At 33.0% G+C, this 20,545-nt stretch overlaps 1 protein-coding gene across 6 annotated transcripts in view; it reads right to left on the bottom strand.

Moving 5' to 3' along the window:
- The window catches only part of LOC128985654 (flagellar attachment zone protein 1-like), a 53,357-nt gene that overhangs the window by 19,389 nt on the left and 13,423 nt on the right, over positions 1-20,545 (bottom strand). For 3 of the 6 annotated variants that reach the window (XM_054405399.1, XM_054405398.1, XM_054405400.1), the window contains exons 1-6: positions 8,072-10,958; positions 6,197-6,553; positions 2,604-3,388; positions 2,152-2,254; positions 1,737-1,811; positions 326-487 (exon numbers count right to left, since the gene is read on the bottom strand). In XM_054405399.1, coding sequence (XP_054261374.1) covers positions 326-487; positions 1,737-1,811; positions 2,152-2,254; positions 2,604-3,388; positions 6,197-6,553; positions 8,072-10,879 — 4,290 coding nt within the window. In that variant the 5' untranslated portion in view covers positions 10,880-10,958. Of the gene's footprint in view, positions 1-325; positions 488-1,736; positions 1,812-2,151; positions 2,255-2,603; positions 3,389-6,196; positions 6,554-8,071; positions 10,959-12,851; positions 13,230-13,939; positions 14,318-18,623; positions 19,002-20,545 lie in introns of those variants that run through there. The other 3 variants (XM_054405401.1, XM_054405403.1, XM_054405402.1) reach the window with 3 other exon arrangements.

Genomic DNA, 20,545 nt, shown 5'->3' on the forward strand with positions numbered 1-20,545 from the left:
AAGATTAATGATGTTGACAACCAACTATAACATTATTAACTGTCGTAATAATCGGTGGATATATCCGCAATGCTCGAAGTGCTAGCTTATATCCGCCTATAGTCTGGGAAGGGTTAATACTTAATACGGATAGTACAGATGAGGGAGGAGACCGAAATCTGGATATGGTGTATAATCCATGACAATTACAAGAGATAGGCCTAGCCTAAAATAATTAAGCGTTAAAGCTTCATAGCATCAATATTATTAATTTTAAAGGTGATAATTTGTAGAATCTCAATGGGTACACAAAAATTAAGAAAATATTTAAACTACTAACAATTACCTGATTAATGTGTAGCATTCTTCTGAGCTCCAAAATTGATTTCTTAAGGTCATCATTTTCCTTTTTCAGTTCTTCGTTTTCATTTTTGGTGATGAGTAATTTGTCGCTTGTGTCCCAAAGATTGGTGCTAAGTTGACTATTGTGGTCCTGATGTGCCTTTACCTATTGGAATGCATTATAAATAAATATATTATGTAATTACTTGAAAATAGTATAAATTCCTTTAAACAACTAGATGTTTTGTTGATTAGTGATTTTTCAACCACAATCTAGGAGTGTTGAACTTTAATAACACATTTATTTACTTTAAAGCGATGCCAATACTACCAGATAGTACAAAATGACACCACATTTTTACCAGTTTTCTTAAAAGTTGGCTATTGTTACAATTTTTTTTCAAATAACTTCTCTGATCTAAAAATTTGTGGGGCAAAGTAAAAGTAATAAAAAACTATAGGTATCCAAAAGAAAAAAACTATGTATAAGTTGAAATACTCATACAACATTTTTTTATTTTTCTATAATTACATCAGTTTAAACTTTACAAATTGTTATACACTCTTAATAACAGGAACTGCTAGGTTAAAAAACTAAAAATTATTATTTTGACTGTTAAAGAGTCCTTAGAGCCTAGACTTTCTAACTTATAAAACAATAAAAAACAACAAAGCAAATTTCTAATCGCACATTATACTAGATATTTAAATTACAATTACTTTGGTATTTGAAAATAGTATTTTGAGGTGGTTAATAAATCGTCAGCGGCTGTTTGAAAGTAACAAAATTAACATTGCTCTTATGGCGGGCAAATCCAAGATGGCCGTTAGGTTCCATGTACTGGTACTCCCTTGGAAATACTGTACATTCAAAACAACAAACAATATTTCTAATTTCACAGTACTAGTAGCCTATACTAGATATTTACATTATGATCACTTTGTTGTTTTGTCGACAAAGGACGGGTGGCGGATATATCCGCTTATGGTTTTTGATGTTCCAGACGGGAAGCGGATATGCACTCAACACTACGTTGTCTTTATTTATTGTTTACATATTGTTCTTTATTTATTGCCTAATGTTCACATGGTCATATCTTCAAAGAAGGGTGGCGGATATATCCGCTGCTTTTCTACTCATCCGCGGACGGGTAGCGGATATATTTGCATAGTTAAAAACGAGTAAAAAATTATTTTGACAGTATGAAGTGTTCCGTTGTGTTTATTTTATGTATACTTGTATAACAAACACACAAATAAGGAAAATTAATTTTTCTTTTTTCCTATAATTTTCCACATTCTGTGTCACGATTTTGCCCGTACGAGAAGGGTTAAGAAAAATATATTGGAAATTAAAAAAAACCATACACTAATTTAAAGATAAATTTACAAGATAACTAATGTGAAGGTCTTACCGTTTCTTGAAGGATTCGCAGTTCTTTGGCATGCTTTTCATCTTTAACTTCAAGTGCACGTGTACAAGTGGATTTCTAAACAAACGGAAAACAGTATATAACATTGTAAAAAGTATCAAAAAAGGTTACTATATTTCAAAGAACAATCCAAATCCATTACAACTCAGTTTATAATAAATTCTATAGAGGTGTGCGAGCCTGAGATTTTCAATCGAGCCAAGCCTGAGCCTTGAGCATTTACCGAGAAATGTTTATTATAAATATCTTAAAAAGCTTGTTTGGTCTTGACTGGAGCTTGCTGGAGACCTTAATTTACAGACAACTGAGACAACCCTCTTTCTAGGAATAAATTTAGCATAGACCTTGATGTTAGAGTTACCGTGTCTGAATCATTTAACATTCTCTTTTAACTCACCATATGAGCCTTCATCTTCTTCAATATCTCATCATACTCGGCTCTCACTGACTGCCGCACTTTGTCCAAGTTGGATTTTAATTCATCGTGTTCATAATTCATCCTAAGGTAACAAAAAATTTCAACTCAACATTTAATATGACTTATTTTAAAGCTAATAATTTAAATTATACATTAAATACATTCTTTAATGGGTCTAACTTTTATTCTATCTAGTGTTCTATTGGCTTTTGGACAAGGGGGATTGGAGCAAAGCAGATACTATATTGCTTTTAGTTATAGGAAACGTATTTCTGAATCTTTAGTTGTCTTCAAAAGTACAAACAAATTTAATGTCACATGCTTAAGATTGGCTTATATTGTTAGAACATGGAAATGTCAGAGCGGATGAAATGCAAAGCAACTGGCCAAAGTATAGAAAGAAATTATCTACAAAAAAAGTGTTAAATTACCTTTGATAGTCATCCAACAGTTTATGATAAGCTTCTTTCAACTGAGGATCATCATTCTCCACTTGTTTTTTAAGTGACCTGTTTTCTTCAAACGCTTTTTCCAAAATTTCATTAGCTTCTTGTAACTTTTTGCTGTGAGCTTCTAGTTCGGAGTTAAGTTTTAAGACCGCATCTTGTTGGGCATGTAACTCTTTTTCAACCCAAGTATTCTTACCAACCTGCTCTACTAAATCATTTCTAAGCTTAGAGTTTTCTTCAAGCAACATTTCATACGCATTTGCGGTTTCTTTTTGTTCGGCTTCAAGAGGATTCAAGATTCCGTTCAAACGGTCAATTTCATTAGTTAATTCTACAATCCGATTGTTTAAACAATCAGCTTCAATTATCTTGGTTTTTAGAGTTGCTATTTCGGCTTCTTTCTCTGCAACAAGTTGTTTCGCTTCATCACTGATTATTCTTAGACTTGATATTTCTTCGTTTAACTTTTTAATAATTTCCTCTTTTTCGAGAGCAGAAAATTCAAGTTTTTTAATTGTTCTTTCTTGGAGGTCTATTTTAAAGTTGTCTTCTTGAATGATGTTCTCCAAATGAGCAGCGCCGGCTGTGACACTGCTCAGCTGAGAAGTGAGATCTTTGTTTTTCACATCCAACACATTGTATTCTGATTGGAGACCCAACAAAATGCCATTTACACTTTCTAATTCTTTGCGGAGAGCATTACATTCTTCTTCTTTAGCCTCAATTTTCATTTCCAAGTCGGTAACATTTGATTTAAGAGACGTTACCTGCAGTCAAAAAGTATTATTGATAACAAATACAGTAGGTAGTTCATTCATGGATTGTGTTCATGAATACGGTAGTTAATATGAGTAGGTCCTACACTAGAAATTTACAAGAAAAAAACAATTCCTTTCCTTAGGCATATTTATAACTGCATTTAAACCATGTGATCAGAAACTAGTAAATGTAACCCATCATGCGAATGCAAATATGAGAGCTCTATTAGAATTCCCAGAACTATTTGAGGATGAATCGTGTGCAGGGATTTTCAGGAATAATTCATAACTAGGATTGATGTTTAGAAAATGCAAAATCTATAAGCAGACAATTTTATTTTAAGTTTTTGGAAAAACTGCAAAAGATGAAGAGTTGTCCTCCTCAATAGAAATATCGTTGAAACACCGAGTTAGACGTTTCAGTAACCTTTGGGCATAAATTTACAATTCCGTAGACAAAGAACTACATACAAACAACATTAGTGATGAACTATGTGTCATCATATATCGTGTTAAAAAATCAAGACAATAATAAGTTTTCCGTTATTCCCTAGAACTATTCAACCGAGATACATACATAATACCAATTTTTGTTTTTAAACAAAATTGTCCAGGGACCATAAACATACGTTTCAGCATAGAGAATTGTCTGCAACATGCTTTGTTTTTCAATTATTTTTATTTTTTTATTATTCTGAAATACTATCTGAGAAACTGCACTCTCAGAACGTTGATGGCTCTAGCAGGAGAAATGAATCTGGATATTCATCATTTAGATTTTTCAACTGTTTTTTTGAACGGACAACTAAAGGAAACTGTGTATATGCAACAGCCTGAAAACTTTGTTGTACTAGGCAAAGAAGACAAATTATGTTTATTAAAACGGTTTATCTATGGTCTTAAATAGTCATCAAGAACAAGGTATGAGAAAATAAATTAAGTACTTACATCATTAAAATCCAAAAGATTTAACTCTGATCCTTGTGTCTATCAAAGAAAAAGTGCAATAGTATGACAATAATTGCACTGTATGTTGATGATTTGTATTTATTTTACAATAAGATGAAAAACTTCAACTTATTGAGCAACTAATGAGTACTTATTAAAGATCTAGGACCAGCTCAAAATATCCTAGGAATGAGGATGAAGAGAGGAAATGACTTTTTGTGCCTAGATCAGTCAGTTTACATTCAAAATGTATTAGAACAGTTTAAGATGACTGATTACAAACCTGTGAATACTCCAATAGAGGCTGGATTGTCCCTAGAAAAGGATCAATCGGGAAGCGATCATATCCTTATCAAAAACTTATAGGAAGTGTATCTAGCTGTCAACTGTAGACCAGATATTGCACATGCAGTTAGTTATCTTAGCCAGTTTAATAGCTGTTACGGGAGTGTGCACTGGAAGGCAGTAAAAGGTATCTTGTTATACAGGGTGGGGCAGGGAAATATCCCTACTTTTAAGATGGCACTGTGAGTAGTGGGGGTGTGCTGGAGGAATGGGGTTAGGCTCAAATGAAGCTTTTGTTTTGGGAATTTCTAAGAATATCACTTTCAGTAGTAGACATGGCTTGTTCGAGTGAGCAATGTGCTTTTGCACTCGAGATGTATTTTTTTTTTTCAAAAATCTGTCTATTGTTGCTGTGCAGCTACCGTTGGCTGCAAACTTGTTATCGGGTGGCCTGTCGCAAAGTTGTTACAATTTGGTGTGGGTGAATTACTTTCGTGTATTTGGTGGTGTATTGCGAAGGATATTTGGAGCTCAAAGAACCGTCCAGAGTCCTGAAAACATTGACCTTGTAAGAAGATCGATTTAGCAGTCTCCTCAAAGTTTTGCTTGTAAGCATGCATCCGTGCTGGCGTTTTCTAGTCATACTGTGCCTCGTATTCTCCATGGAGACCTACACCTCCATCTATACAAGAGGGTAGTTGCTCATGAACTCACACAAAGGGACTAGCAACAGACGAATGTAGGCATGTGAAATCTTAATTGCGGGACTACCTCATGCTGCTCGGGGTTTGTTTAGTGATGAGGCACACTTCCATAATTCTGGAGCGGTAAATAAGCAGAATGTGCTCTATTGGAGTGATGCTAAGCCTAGGGTAGTTAAAGGGAAGACCCTAGATGCCTTGAAGGATGCAATTCACCTTGAATTTTGTCACATTCCACAACAAATGCTTCACAAAGTTATTATCAACTCAAGAACCAGAACACAGCAATGCATTTAAGATTAGGAACACCACTTGCAGGATATGCTGTTTAAAACCAAGTTAAGTTATATTAAAATAAACTCCCAGACATGACCTTTTAATCTCAATAAAAAGTTTGATTATAACATTTTTGGTTGTCTTTAAACGCACCTTCAAAATTAGGGATACTTCCCTGCCCCACCCTGTACCTAAAAGGAACTTATGAGAGGGGTTATTGTGTACAAAAATCAAGGAGTCTTGAGATGGAAGCATACGTTGATGCGGAATGGGCTAACAAAGAAGACAGGCGTTCTTGTATGGGATATATTTTCAAGTTAGCAAATGGACCTATAAGCTGGGAGAGCAGGAAACAACGCATGGTGGCATTGTCGAGTACAGAAGCAGAGTATGTGGCACTTAGTAATGGAGCAAAAGAAGCTAAATTTCTTTTAGATTAAAATCACAATAATTGTGCACCCCCTGGTAAAATCAAATAGATTCATAATTTCAGTGACTTGTATCACCTTGGTACAAAACTAAAACATCGGAGATAACAACATGGTTTGAGAGTGCACAGCTAATCTAGTAGTAATGAATAAACAAACAAAACAGAAATAAATCATACCTGCTGTTCATTCTTCAGTTCCCAATGTCTCTTCTCATCTGATAGTGTATCTAAATGATGCTTGTTATCAGCGATCACAGAGGTAAGTTGATTTATGTTTTTCAATGCTTCGGACAGTTGAACCTCCAGATCAGTCTTTTTTGCCAAGCTCAAAGACAGATCTGCTTCCATAACATCACTCTTGGTTTTCAGATCTTTTACTTGATCATTCTTTACTTGCAGCTCTTCTTTGCAAACTGTAAGCTGATTGCTTAATTCATTTATAGTGCTGGTGGTATTTTCAATCATCTCACACTTGGACTGAAGTTCAACTCTGAGTTTCTTTTCAGTTGACTCATAATGGTTGAGTTGTTCTGTCTAAAATCAAAATTATATTGTTGTGAAATAGTCAATCAATGTTCTGTAGAAAAACAATAAAGTTACAAAATGTTCACACTCGTTTCTTAACATATAAAATCTAAAATTTAATGAAAAGTAAATTAATTTATTTCAATCTCTTGTATATGTTATATGCTTTATTGATATCCTTTATCAATATTTTTTTTTCTTTAAAAAGATGCAAAAAATGACATTAAAAAGATAAGCTAACATTCATTCAAACATGTTTGTTAAGAGTTTTAAAACAGTGATTAAAGATTAATGTTCAATCCAAGTTTAATGACACTAACTTGGTCAAATCAAGTATAACTTGATGGCCGATTGACATTAAAATAGTTAACAAAATGTTAAATAAAATATTAAAATACTAATAAATTGGGTAACTGATATTTCATGCACAACGTACAAACATACAACATAACAAAACAATTCTTTTTCAGCAAAAAATATCTAGCCTACTACACTTTATCAATATCAAATAATTTTAGAAAAAGCTACACAGATTTTTTAATGAAATTAAATAATTGAGTTAGTTTATAAGATAACTAGAGGCCTACACTTTTTGTTAGTCTACAGTTAAAATTAGAGAAGTCAAGTTCTTTACGAAAAAAACACTTGACTTAGAAACATTAAGGAAGAAGGAAAAGAGACACAACTAAAAAAAACGCTCCAGCACAAAATGTTCATCATTCTTCCAGGTTCAGAAGGAGGTGCACTTGCCATTGTTGACAAGTTGTTGTATGCTATAAGCTTTGCAGAACTGTTTTCTTGATGAACTTACTTTTTATCCTATCCTTCATCCTTAATTCCTAATTATTAAGTCTATCGCAGAGGAAAAACATGACCATTTAAAATGACAATAGAATACATGCAATATAATTCAAGAAAAATGTAAATACATGTTTAAGAAATGTAATTTCATACTAAATCTATTATTCCCAAGGCATTAATAATAGGCTTTGCTCATACAAAAGAACATTTACAAGATAAGTCAAATGCCTATTAAAAAAACAAACAACTTATGGCAATCAATATTTAAAGAAAAAATGAAAGCTTAGTTCAGACTGACAATGAAGTCAAGATGTGAATAAGCAGGGTAGAACATGTATAAAAAATGTGTTGTATGAATGGGAAACCTAAAGATAACTTCTTTGCATAGCCCTGGTGATTACGCTTTCCCAAGGAAAATAATTTACAAAAAATGCTCAGCTAGGAGTTAGTTTACAACGTGAACTAAAAAAGATTGATTGCTATAAATAAAAATAATTATTGAAAAAAAAAAAAACTAAAACTATGTCAGTAATAGCATTTATCATAAAGCATGCAATATACATGCTCAACTCATGCACAGATTCTTGAGCTTCATCTAGATAGACTTATTTGTTTATAAATCCAACCACTCCTTATACGAGGCTTAGCTTTTCATGCATTATTTCAGTTTCAATGAAAAAATATCAAATGCGTAAATTTGCATGCCTTGAAACATAAAAAAATTACTTGTAAAGAGATGGTTGATTGTAGCTCCGTTCTTTCCTTGGACAGAGCCAAAATTGTTGAGTCAAGTTGATAAATGCGCTTATCTTTGTCATCAATTGTGTTTTGAAGCTCCTCAATGACTCCACGACACTCCTTCAGCTGCTCCGATACACCATTATATTCCAAGGACAATTCCAAATCTCGCTCCTCAAAACTTTTGACTTTTGCGTTCAACTCCAAAACTTGGTTTGACAACGATTCAATTTCCTCTTCATTTGCTGTGATTTGATTACGAAGATTGTTCATTGTACTGTTAACACTTTCAACCTCTTCACATTTTGACTGTATCTTGCATTGAAGATTCTGCATTTCCAAAGACTTGGATTCTAGTTCACTTTGCAGTATTTCAACCTCAACACACTTAGCCTTCAGGTCATCTCGAACATGATGAATCTCTGTAGACTTTGACTGTAATTCACATTGAAGGTTGTCCACTTCCGATGACCTTTTATGTAAATCATCTTGAAGTCCATCCATCGTTGCACACTTTGACATTAACTCAGCTTGAAGACTATCCACTTCCAAAGACTTTGAATGGAATTCATTTTGAAGTTTTTGATTTTCCAAAGTCTTTGACTCTAATTCACTTTGGAGCTTTTCAACCTCTAGTGACTTTGAATGCAAATCATATTGTAATTTGTTATTCTCTGTAAATTTTTCCTGCAGGTCATCATGAATTGTTTTTATTTCTAAAGATTTGGAAGCAAATTCTGATCGAACTGTATCCAAATCAGAAGACTTTGACAGCAAATCACTTTGCAGTCTGTCAATCTCTGCATACTTTGACTTTAACTCATTTTGAAGACTGTCCACTTCCAAAGACTTTGAATGGAATTCATTTTGATGTTTTTTAATTTCCAAAGTCTTTGATTCTAATTCACTTTGAAGCTTTTCTACCTCAAGGGATTTTGATTTCAAATCGTATTGTAACTTGTTATTCTCTGTGGATTTTTCCTGTAGGTCATTCAGATTTTTTTTTATTTCTAAAGATGTTGATGCAAACTCTGATTGAACTTTGTCAAAATCAGAAGATTTTAACAACAAATCACTTTGCAGTCTATCAATCTCTTCAAACTTTGTCTTCAACTCATTTTGAAGAGTATCCACTTCCAAAGATTTTGAATGGGATTCATTTTGAAGTTTTTGATTTTCCAAAGTCTTTGACTCTATTTCACTTTGAAGCTTTTCTACCTCAAGGGATTTTGATTTCAAATCGTATTGTAACTTGTTATTCTCTGTGCATTTTTCCTGTAGGTCGTTCTGAATTTTTTTTATTTTTAAAGATGTTGATGCAAATTCTGATTGAACTTTATCCAAATCAGAAGATTTTGTCTGAAAATCACTTTGTAATCTATCAACTTCTGCACACTTTGACTGCAAAGTATTTTCAAGAATCTTCATTGCGTCACAGTTTGATTTCAACTGGTGCTGTAGATTTTCTATCTCCAAAATGTTTGACTGTAATTCATTTTCATATTCTTGACTTTGTGAAATCGTAGCTTTCAATTCGCCTTGTAGTTTCTCTATTTCCGAGGAGTTGGACAATAAATCATGTTGAAGTTTTTCAATTTCCAAAGACTTTGCGTGTAACTCGCTTTGAAGTTTTTCCCCATCTGAAGACCTTGACTGTAAATTACTTTGCAGAAAGTCTATTGCAACACACTTTGACTCCAATTCTTCTTTAAATTTGTCCAATTCTGAAGTTTTTCCCTGTAATTCGCTCTGATATGTTTGGATTTCAATATCCTTTGTTTGTAATTCCCAGTGTAGCTTTTCTATCTCAGATGCATTTGATAGTAAATCACGATGAAGATTTTCAAAGTCTGTAGTCTTAGACTGCAATTCACATTGAAGCTTATCCACATCTGATGATTTGGACTGAAAGTTTCTCTGGAGTATATCCATTGCTTCACACATTGACTGAATTTCATCTTGAAGACTAGCCAATTTTAAAGAGTTACAGTGTAACTTTTCTTGACAACTTTCCAAATCTAGAGACTTTGACTGTGATTCAATTTCAAGTTTTTGAATATCCGATGTTTTTGCTTGTAATTCACATTGAAGGCATTCTGCCTCGCTAGACTTAGACTGCAAATCACAATACAACTTATTATTCTCTGTATATTGTTTCTGTAGGTTGTCTTTCAGGTTTTGTATATCCAAAGAATTGGTTTCTAGCTGTGATTGCAGCATATTATTCTCAGACTGCATTAAATTTAGTTTATAATCCAACTTTACTATTTCTACAGACTTTGACTCTAACTCACATTGAAGTTTCTCAACTTCTGACGTTTTCAACTGTAACTCGCTTTTGATTCTATCCATTTCTGAGGATATTGACTGTATCATTTCTTGAAGATTTTCCACGTCCAAAGACTTCAGCTGTAACTCTGTTTGCAGTTTTTCTATATCTGAAGACTTAGACTGTAATGTACATTGTAAATTATCTATCGCTTCACACTTACAAATTAACTCATCCTCTAGATTTTCTACTTTCACAGACTCTGACTGCAGTTCGGTTTTGAGATTTTCCAATGCTAAGTTATTTGATTGTAGATCCCGCTGAAGTTTTTCTACCTCATTAGATGTAGATTGCAACTCGTTTTGAAGTTGTTCTGCATCCAAAGACTTCAACTGGAACTGATCTTGAAGCATATCCATCGCTGCACACTTTGACTTCATCTCATTTTCAAGATTACTCAGTTCCAAGGTCTTTGTTTGTAGATCAGTTTGAAGCTTGTTTATCTCAGCAGACTTTGCATTTAGCATATCTTGGAGGTGGTGTTCTTCTAAAGTTTTTGAATTTATAATGTCTTGGAGCTTGTTTCCGCTGAGTTCAAGTTCCTTAATTACTTCAACCTGATAAGTAGGAACCACATTTTACTTTCAATTAATAATGCATCAATAAATTTCAACACTGTTTCATAGACAAAATATGGTAATTTTCAATAATCTTCCATGCATTTAACGGTGAAAACAAGGCGGTTTTAATAATAAATAAAAAGTTACTAGTTACATTAATTTCAATAAGTAAAACTGTTAAGGATTATGAACTAATAAGTATTTATAAATAGTAACTAAATAAAAAATAGCTTAAAATGTCAATAAAATATCCGCAAACTGCTTTGAAACAGACAGTAATCAAACTTAAAATACCAGTTGATGTAAATAACAGAGAAGTAAGATACAGAGGATACGATACATGCTTATCGAACAACCGGGCGCTTTTAGCTCTGGAATGGTGGGGCGAAAATATACTAGTACCGAGCAAGGATAAGCCCAAACAGCTTTTCTTTACAATAGCAGTTGTAGCGTGCACAGGCTCTTCCTGCAGCGTAAGCGCTGTATTGTGAAGGTGAAGTGGGAGAGGAGAGCGGAAGCGGACCACCAATAGAATTAGCACTAGACACAAGCAACTGGTGCTAGATATGACTTAAGTGTACCATTGAATGTTTCTTCTGTATCTTACTTCTCTGTGCGTTAATTGAATGCAAGAAAATTAGTTCCATAAGCAAAAGTGCAATGTGAAGTTATACCCAATACTAGAGAATATTCAGAAATATTTAATACCGTGGTTACAGTTACTTGTTGTTCGACAATGGAAAAAAGGAATTATTGTAAATCATAGGGGCTAGACCATTTATACATCAGAGTCTAGAGTTCCGCTAATCCGAACCCCGTTAAATTATCCGATTTATCCCGATCCGGCCTACTGTATTTAAATTTATACGGTAACAAAGTTATGTGTTCTGAAAGGTTAAAGGAAGTGAGCAGCCGATCATGTACACTAATTTTGATAACCAGGAAAAGATCTGTGAACTGGAGGTGAATTTTGTATGGAACCAGGATATTAGATCAAAAGCCTATAAAAGGTGTCCAATTATTAATGGTGTTACTTCTCTTTTAATGTCGTCGTGTAGTAAGAATGTGAAAGCGAAAGATTCGACATGAACGACTGAAATAGATGATAACAGATATTTCCATTAAATCAGAAGGGGCGAGCGAGCTGTCCTAGTGGTTAGAGCGCGGGACTCCGGTTCCTGGGGTTCAGGGTTCAAACCCCGCCAAATCACCAATGGATTTTATCTAAGTGATATTACCATAACCCCTAGATCTAGCCTGAAGTATTGTGAAAAACAATTCCGGTCTCGTGCCTAGCGTCCTAGGACAAAAATTTTTTTTTAATTATGACAGAAGACAATCACGTAACCGTAATCGTAGGAAATGAAATGAATATGATGTATGAACAGAGTCCCAACCATATTGATTCTGGTACAAAAGAAGTTGTAACAATTTCAGGTAATAAATGCCATTTTGAAAATCAACAGTATTGAGGGTTTCTAAAAGGCATTTAAACTGTACTGATAGATGTAGTCATAAATAAATTAAATGGCTATTTTTTTTTTTTTTTTTTTTTAATTACTCTGTTATCAACTATTAATTTCAAAGCAGTTAAGTAATCTCCAACACAAAACATCCCTATGATTAAACGTAACATGCTAAATGACTAAATGACGTTTTAAAACACAAAGCTATTAGAATTAAATTTAATATGTGAGACATTTAGACCCAACATTTGTCTGTGATTTCACTCCAATGGTTAGAAGAAACAAAAAAACCAAAATTTATTTTTGCTAAACAACTCATTGTATTCACTATAGATCACTATATTTAAACACCCAAAGACATAGGGAATGATTAAAATGCACACAGATTGAAATATAAAACGTTCTTGGCTTACCTGTTCTGCGACTTTCAATTCATAGGACTTGTTCTTTTCTGACAAAGTTTCTATTGACTTGTTCATCTGATCAATCTGTCTACCTTTCTCACCAATTGTAGTGTTTAGTTCAGTTATATGATTTAAAGAGTTTGCCAATTCAATTTCCAACTCTTTACGCTTGGCCACCTGAACAGACAGGTCATGTTCTGTATTCTCACACTTCGTTTTCAACTTCTTCACTTGGATTCTCTGACTCTTCAACTCTTCTTTGCTAACTTTCAGTTGCTCCTTTAGTTCATTAAGGGCACTGGTTGTATTTTCAATTGTTACACTCTTAGACTGCAGATCGTCTTGGAGATTCTTCTCAGTTGCTCTATGTTTCTTGATCTGCTCCGCCTATAACCAAAGTGAGTTTACAATCCAAGGGCAAAAAAAAACTATGTTATTCCTAAAATCATTTGTTTACAAGACTTATATCTCAAGTAGTTTTAGTAATCAGGTTGTAAACGTAGTTTAGAACCAATACTTTTAAGTAGGTACCGAGAAGACAATAAATAAATACAATTCTAAAAGTATGTAGGCCTACTAAATATTTTTATAACGTCTTCTAATGATGATCATAGTCATTGAAATTCATTAAATCAGAAAGTAAAAGAGAGGAAAAGTACTGCTGACGAAAAAGGATTTTTCACTTTGTTCTAAAATGCAGATCAGATCTGTTAGACAAGTAGACAAGTATTATAGTCTTACACAGTTTATCTTGTATACAGCTTACATGTGTTTAAAACACATTCACTACCTGGTGGAGCTAGACCATACTTTCAGAGGAATGTGATGGCATTTATCGTAATGCCATCAAGACTATAATCCGAGATTGCAACTATGCGATCGTGATGACACTATTGTCTCCCCGATCATAGGAAAATCTTGAACATACCATTAATTCTCTTTTTTGCTTTGAACCGGTAAACTGACAACCGACTTAAGAAATGTACTAATCCCAACATAGTATGAATCAGAAACTTTTGAAGAAGTTAATGAAAAAAGAATAAAGTGTTAATACTATAGTATAAAAAATGTACAGAAGTAAACATTTTATTTTTTACCTGTTGCACATTTTTTGACTGGTAATTATTGTTCTCTTCTGTTAAACTTCCAATCGTAATTTTCATATGTTCAATCTCATTTTCTTTATCAGCAATAACAGACTTAAGATGAGCAAGATTTGTCAAAGAGTCTGTGAACTGAACTTCTAGCTCCATGTATTTAACCAAGCTTGCAGATATATCTTGTTCTAGGGTTTCATTCTTGGTCCTTAATTGTTTTTCTTTATCAGTTAGAACTTTTAGTTCTGCTTGACAACTGTCCAGTTGATTCCTTAGTTCATTAAATGCAGCTGTTGTATTTTCAATCGTTAAACACTTGGAATGAAGTTGTTCTTGGAGAATCTTTTGTTTTTCCTCGAGTTGTCTTATTTGTTCAGCCTAAAAAATAAACACATTTTCAAAACGGCATCGAAGCTGTAACTAAAAGTTAGACTGTATGATCTATCTTCATTTAACAAGTTTATACCTATTTCTATGTCAACCATTTTTGATCTTTTAATTGTAATGTTCTGAATGTATTATGATTTGTTTAAATAATAAGAGAGTCAAGTCTAACTCTAGAGTTAACAATTTTTAGACATTAATAATTTCCCTGCATATACAAAAATATATTGTTCACCGAATTTTGTGGGTAGATGAAGTTACTCATTGACATTGGTACTGAGATTCAAATACCAAATCATGAAAATGATCAGTTTAATGTATTTCGGAAACCATTAGGCCTATGCCTAACTCAAACAATTACCTATGAACAATTGTTACAAACAGGGAAAAGTTTTTTTTTATATTTATTTTGAAACCAAATTTTCAACACAGTTCTTTATCAATTAAATTGAAGCGCCAACCTACAATTACATGATAGAATGGAAACCTAAACCACAATAATTGATTGACGAGGAGGAAATTAGAAATGTAGTAAAATCACCCTATGTCGGTATTTTTTCTGTTTTATATTATGCCTCAAAAAAAAAAAAAAATATTCTATATTAATATAGTAGTGAAGTCATACATTTTGTTTTGTTGTGTTTAGTTTATACAACTATCTATTGATTATATGAACTGTATATGTTTCTTATTGTAAATGGTATTGCCATGGATAAAAAAAAATAAACAGAGAATTCCTGTGAGATTTCTTATAGCAAAATATAAAAGCAACAAAATTCATTTCAGAATTCATTGTTCTGTTACTGGATATTGATTTATATTAATAAAGTATTTTGTTCTCATGCAATATTTACTGTAGATTTACGGCTCATTTAGTCGCCGGTGCCTGACCATACAAGACTCACACTGTGATGCTGATCTAACAAATGTAGGCTACAGTTTTTTGGGAGATTCATAATGTCTATGTCAGTAAGTGTCTTGATTTTTTAAATCATCATCAATATATATAATTCCGTAAGTCAAATTTTTGTAAAGAAATTGTGAGTGACTGGATGGCCGTAGAAGGATGGGAGGGGTCTTATTTTAAAGGTCTTGACGTGAATTTTTCTTAAATTATGCGCCAAAAGGGTGTAACAGAATAAAATAATTTACATTTAAATAGCATGGGAATCTAATTTTATGTATTTTTATTTAGTGTAAACACAGCTGTGATTATATAAATTGAAAAAAAGTTATAAAGTCAAAGTCAAAGTCATCTTTATTGTCACAAAACGTTTTTTTTTATGCTCTGGCACAGCCAGACAAAACAACTATCTATTGATTATATTAACTGTTTATGTTTCTTATTGTAAATGGTATTGCCATGGATCAAAAAAAATAAACAGAGAATTCCTGTGAGATTTTTTATAGCAAAATATAAAAGCAACAAAATTCATTTCAGAATTCATTGTTCTGTTACTGGATATTGATTTATATTAATAAAGTATTTTGTTCTCTTGCAATATTTACTGTAGATTTACGGCTCATTTAGTCGCCGGTGCCTGACCATACAAGACTCACACTGTGATGCTGATCTAACAAATGTAGGCTACAGTTTTTTGGGGGGTTCATAATGTCTATGTCAGTAAGTGTCTTGATTTTTTAAATCATCATCAATATATGTAATTCCGTAAGTCAAATTTTTGTAAAGAAATTGTGAGTGACTGGATGGCCGTAGAAGGATGGGAGGGGTCTTATTTTAAAGGGCTTGACGTGAATTTTGAGGGAAAACTATTCATTTTTCTTAATTATGCGCCAAAAGGGTGTAACAGAATAAAATAATTTACATTTAAATAGCATGGGAATCTAATTATATGTATTTTTATTTAGGATAAACACAGCTGTGATTATATAAATTGAAAAAAAGTTATAACTACACCTGAATGTGCATATGTTATTATTTTGTTATTGTAAAATTGTTTGTGAAGCAGTAAACAACACAAAGTGAAAATTAGATCAAATCTTTTGAACTGTAAACAATTTGATACTTTTAAGCTTAATACTTTACAATGGATTGTTTTTTGCACAGTAATGTATAATGTCGAAAGACTACCACGCAGAGTTATTGTTCCTCGAAATGAAAACAACAGGCACCAGATTTGGCACAATATTAATGGAAGAAGAATAAATGAGCATCGGATGAACATGAATTTATTCCTGTGTATAGATTACCACTTTTAAATGAGATTGCATTACACAGGGTAGGACCAAAGAACGATTTGATTTGGTAAAATTTTGGCGCAAGGACGAACCTTCACAAAAGTGGGCATTTATTTTAAAAAAACCCAGTGTTTACCCATGGTTAACTATATATGTTGCTTTTAGAAAAGTAAAGAGGCCAGATTATGTTAAAATAGTACTAGAACCATATAAAGACCAAGTAATCGACCGAAATGGATACTAAAAAAAACAAATTGTTTCAGAGAGATTTTGTCTTAGAATTAGCAGTTTACAATTTCGGTGATGACATTATCTCTATGTGTTTTTCAAAGATAATTTGTCTATATTTAAAGAAATCTATATAGATTTAATTAATAGTCTTAAAGATTGTTTATTGGAAAATGTTCCATAGTTGTAAATTATGATTAGAAAGTTTACACAGCATGTCCTTTGGAATTTTTATTTTAAATAGAGCAGACATCAAAATGCATTATGCAGGTATGTAATAACTATTATACCTACATATCATAATTTACAAAAATGTTAAATGATAATTCAAGGTAGGGTAATCCATGAGACTAATAATTTGTACAAAATAATTACCATAATATAGGGGCTATTGCCCCTACAAGCCACTAGTATAACCAATTGTAGAAGAGGATAAATTTGTAGATATGGCAGTCGCTACAAAACCTTTTAATTTAGCCAATCATCCAAGGCTTGTTAACACAATACTTTATATTAATAAATAATTTATAGATAAAAAGCTTTTTTTAAAAACAAAACGTTTTTAAACGCACTAAAAAAAAGTAGAAAATAATTGTTAAATATGTTGAGAGTATAAATACTTGTAAGATTTAAAACAAAAAACGTGGGGTGCATGCAATTGATAATTTACAATTACCTTCACCTATTGAACTAATTTATTATTATCAATTAATTGCATGCACCCAACGTTTTTTGTTTTAAATCTTACAAGTATTTATACTCAACATATTTAAAAATAATTTTCTACTTTTCAGTGCGTTTAAAAACGTTTTGTTTAAAAAAAATCTTTTATTTATAAATTATTTTCAACTTTTTAGTCTTTAATGTTTAAATATGTTAAATATATTTTATATGGCCTGTTAATATATAACCAAAACCTGATTATTATCTCTAAACAGATGTTTTATCTTGACTTTAAAATGCTTGTTTTTTATTTTTAGAATATATCCGGAGCAGAACTTGTACCTCTTAACCTCTGCTCTTCGAACTGTCAAATTTAAGTATTTACAGCTGACTTAAATTAATTGATATGTTTAAATTCTTTCAAAATGTAAACATGGAAAATGTGGAAGCCCATGGGGCGTATCCCAAGGGAAATGTGAAAATTAAATGATATAATATTGCATTGTCATCCATTTGTGAGCTATGTTTCAAATTTCAAGTCTCTAGCTCATCGGGAACTTTGTTTAAGATTGATATCAAAATTTGTAGGAAAGCGACTAGCGAGCTAATAAAAACAAGCCCATGGGATGTAGCCCAAGGGAAATATGAAAATTAAATAACATAATATTGCATTGTCATCCATTTGTGAGCTATATTGCAAATTGCAAGTTTCAAGTCTCTAGCTCATCGGGAAGTATCAAAATTTGCAAGAAAGCGAGTTAATATAAACAAGCCCTTGGGGCGTAGCCCAAGGGAAATATGAAAATTAAATTATATAATATTGCATTGTCATCCATTTGTGAGCTATGTTTCACGTTTCAAGTCTCTAGCTTATCGGGAACTTAGTATAAAATCGATTGCAAAATTTGTACCGGACAAGAAAGCGAGCTAATAAAAACGTTTTAAAATTGAATTTCAAGTTGACCCCTCTCATGAGATAAGAATATAAGTTTTTTTTTTTGTGGAATGAGAACTCTAAAACATAAACATCTCTTCTACCAGACCAACTTCTCTTTATTATTATATGTGGGTGGACTTACATTTCAGAGTGAGCTCCAAACGTTTGGGTCACTTCATTCTCACATAACTAGAGCCATTGGTCAAAACATAACTCCCCTGCTTTACCCACTAGACCAGTCACAACAACAGTAAATTGAATAAAAATCCTTACCTGTTCAGTATTTTTCATTTGACAATCATTGTTCTCCTCAGTCAGAGTTTCCATCGACATCTTCATTTGCTCAATCTTTTCATCTTTGTTAGCAATTTCACAATTTAGTTGGGTTGCAATTTTCAAAGAGTCGGCCAGCTGTACTTCCAGCTCGTTATATTTAGCTTGGATTGCTAATAGATCTCGTTCCGTTGTTTCACTTTTGGTTCTCAGATCTTTAGCAATATTTGTTTGGTCTTGTAGTTCTTTTTCACAAACTTTTAGTTGGTCCCTCAATTCATTTAGGGTGCAAGTCAGAATATCAATTGTCTCACACTTGGATTGGAGTTCATCTTGGAGTTTTTTCTCAGTTTCTACGTGTTGAGAAACCTCTTCTTCCTAAAATCAGGAAACGTATAAATAAAAGCAGAGAACTTTTAAATACAATTTTAATTTTATCGCAAAATATTATCACTTATTGAATTGATGAAGCAGGAAAGTTTGTTTTAAACGAAGTATGCATGAAGTATGAGAGTAATGGTGGGTAGAATGGCTACGTAGTTTACCTGAAAGTACAGAAAACATGTCAAAAAACTGAAAAAACCCTTGTAATAAGTGTTATTATTTAACATATTTTTTTTGTACTTTCAGGTAGTTTAATAACATGTACGATGCTGATTAAGAAGTTATTTACTTTAGTTTACACAACCACAGGAGATGTTAAGGATTTTCCGCGATCATGGAAGACAATGATTATATTTCTGTGCCAATGGGAGATGATGATGATGTCAACGCGACCGGGGGAGATAGGATTTTGCCGCAATCACGGTAGACAATACGTGACGGCAGGAGGTGATAATAACTGTGGTCCACTTGACCACAATAAATATAGAGTAGTTTCTGCAATCACAGACGACGATAGTTATGTTTTCATGACTGTGGGAGACAATGATATCCACACGATCGTTGGAGATGTTCAGAATTGTATGCAAACACAGAAGACAATGATGATGTTTTCATGACTGTGGGAGACAATGATATCCACACGATCGTTGGAGATGTTCAGAATTGTATGCAAACACAGAAGACGATGATGATGTTTTCATGACTGTGGGAGACAATGATATCCACACGATCGTTGCAGATGTTCAGAATTGTATGCAAACACAGAAGACGATGATGATGTTTTCATGACTGTGGGAGACAATGATATCCACACGATCGTTGGAGATGTTCAGAATTGTATGCAAACACAGAAGACAATGATGATGTTTTCATGACTGTGGGAGACAATGATATCCACACGATCGTTGGAGATGTTCAGAATTGTATGCAAACACAGAAGACGATGATGATGTTTTCATGACTGTGGGAGACAATGATATCCACACGATCGTTGCAGATGTTCAGAATTTGTATGCAAACACAGAAGACGATGATGATGTTTTCATGACTGTGGGAGACAATGATATCCACACGATCGTTGCAGATGTTCAGAATTTGTATGCAAACACAGAAGACGATGATGATGTTTTCATGACTGTGGGAGACAATGATATCCACACGATCGTTGGAGATGTTCAGAATTGTATGCAAACACAGAAGACGATGATGATGTTTTCATGACTGTGGGAGACAATGATATCCACACGATCGTTGGAGATGTTCAGAATTTGTATGCAAACACAGAAGACGATGATGATGTTTTCGTGACTATGGGAAATGATGCTGATGCCTACATGACTGTGCGAGGTGTTCAGGATTCTGTTAGTTCGTGATTTGAATTGTTGGAGTTTTACAGTATTACCTTTACAATTAATTATAAAAACATTTTCTGAATTATATTACTACTATCGTGAAAGCTTTATAACAAGTGACCACTTGTTTATATTTTCTTTGTATACCCGTGCAATACAATATGCTTTGTTAATAGGACATCTGAC

This window comes from Macrosteles quadrilineatus, unplaced genomic scaffold (genome assembly GCF_028750875.1).
Source record: "Macrosteles quadrilineatus isolate MER2022 unplaced genomic scaffold, UCM_ALF_1.0 Scaffold_2__2_contigs__length_208266976, whole genome shotgun sequence".
NCBI classification, from domain to species: domain Eukaryota; kingdom Metazoa; phylum Arthropoda; class Insecta; order Hemiptera; family Cicadellidae; genus Macrosteles; species Macrosteles quadrilineatus.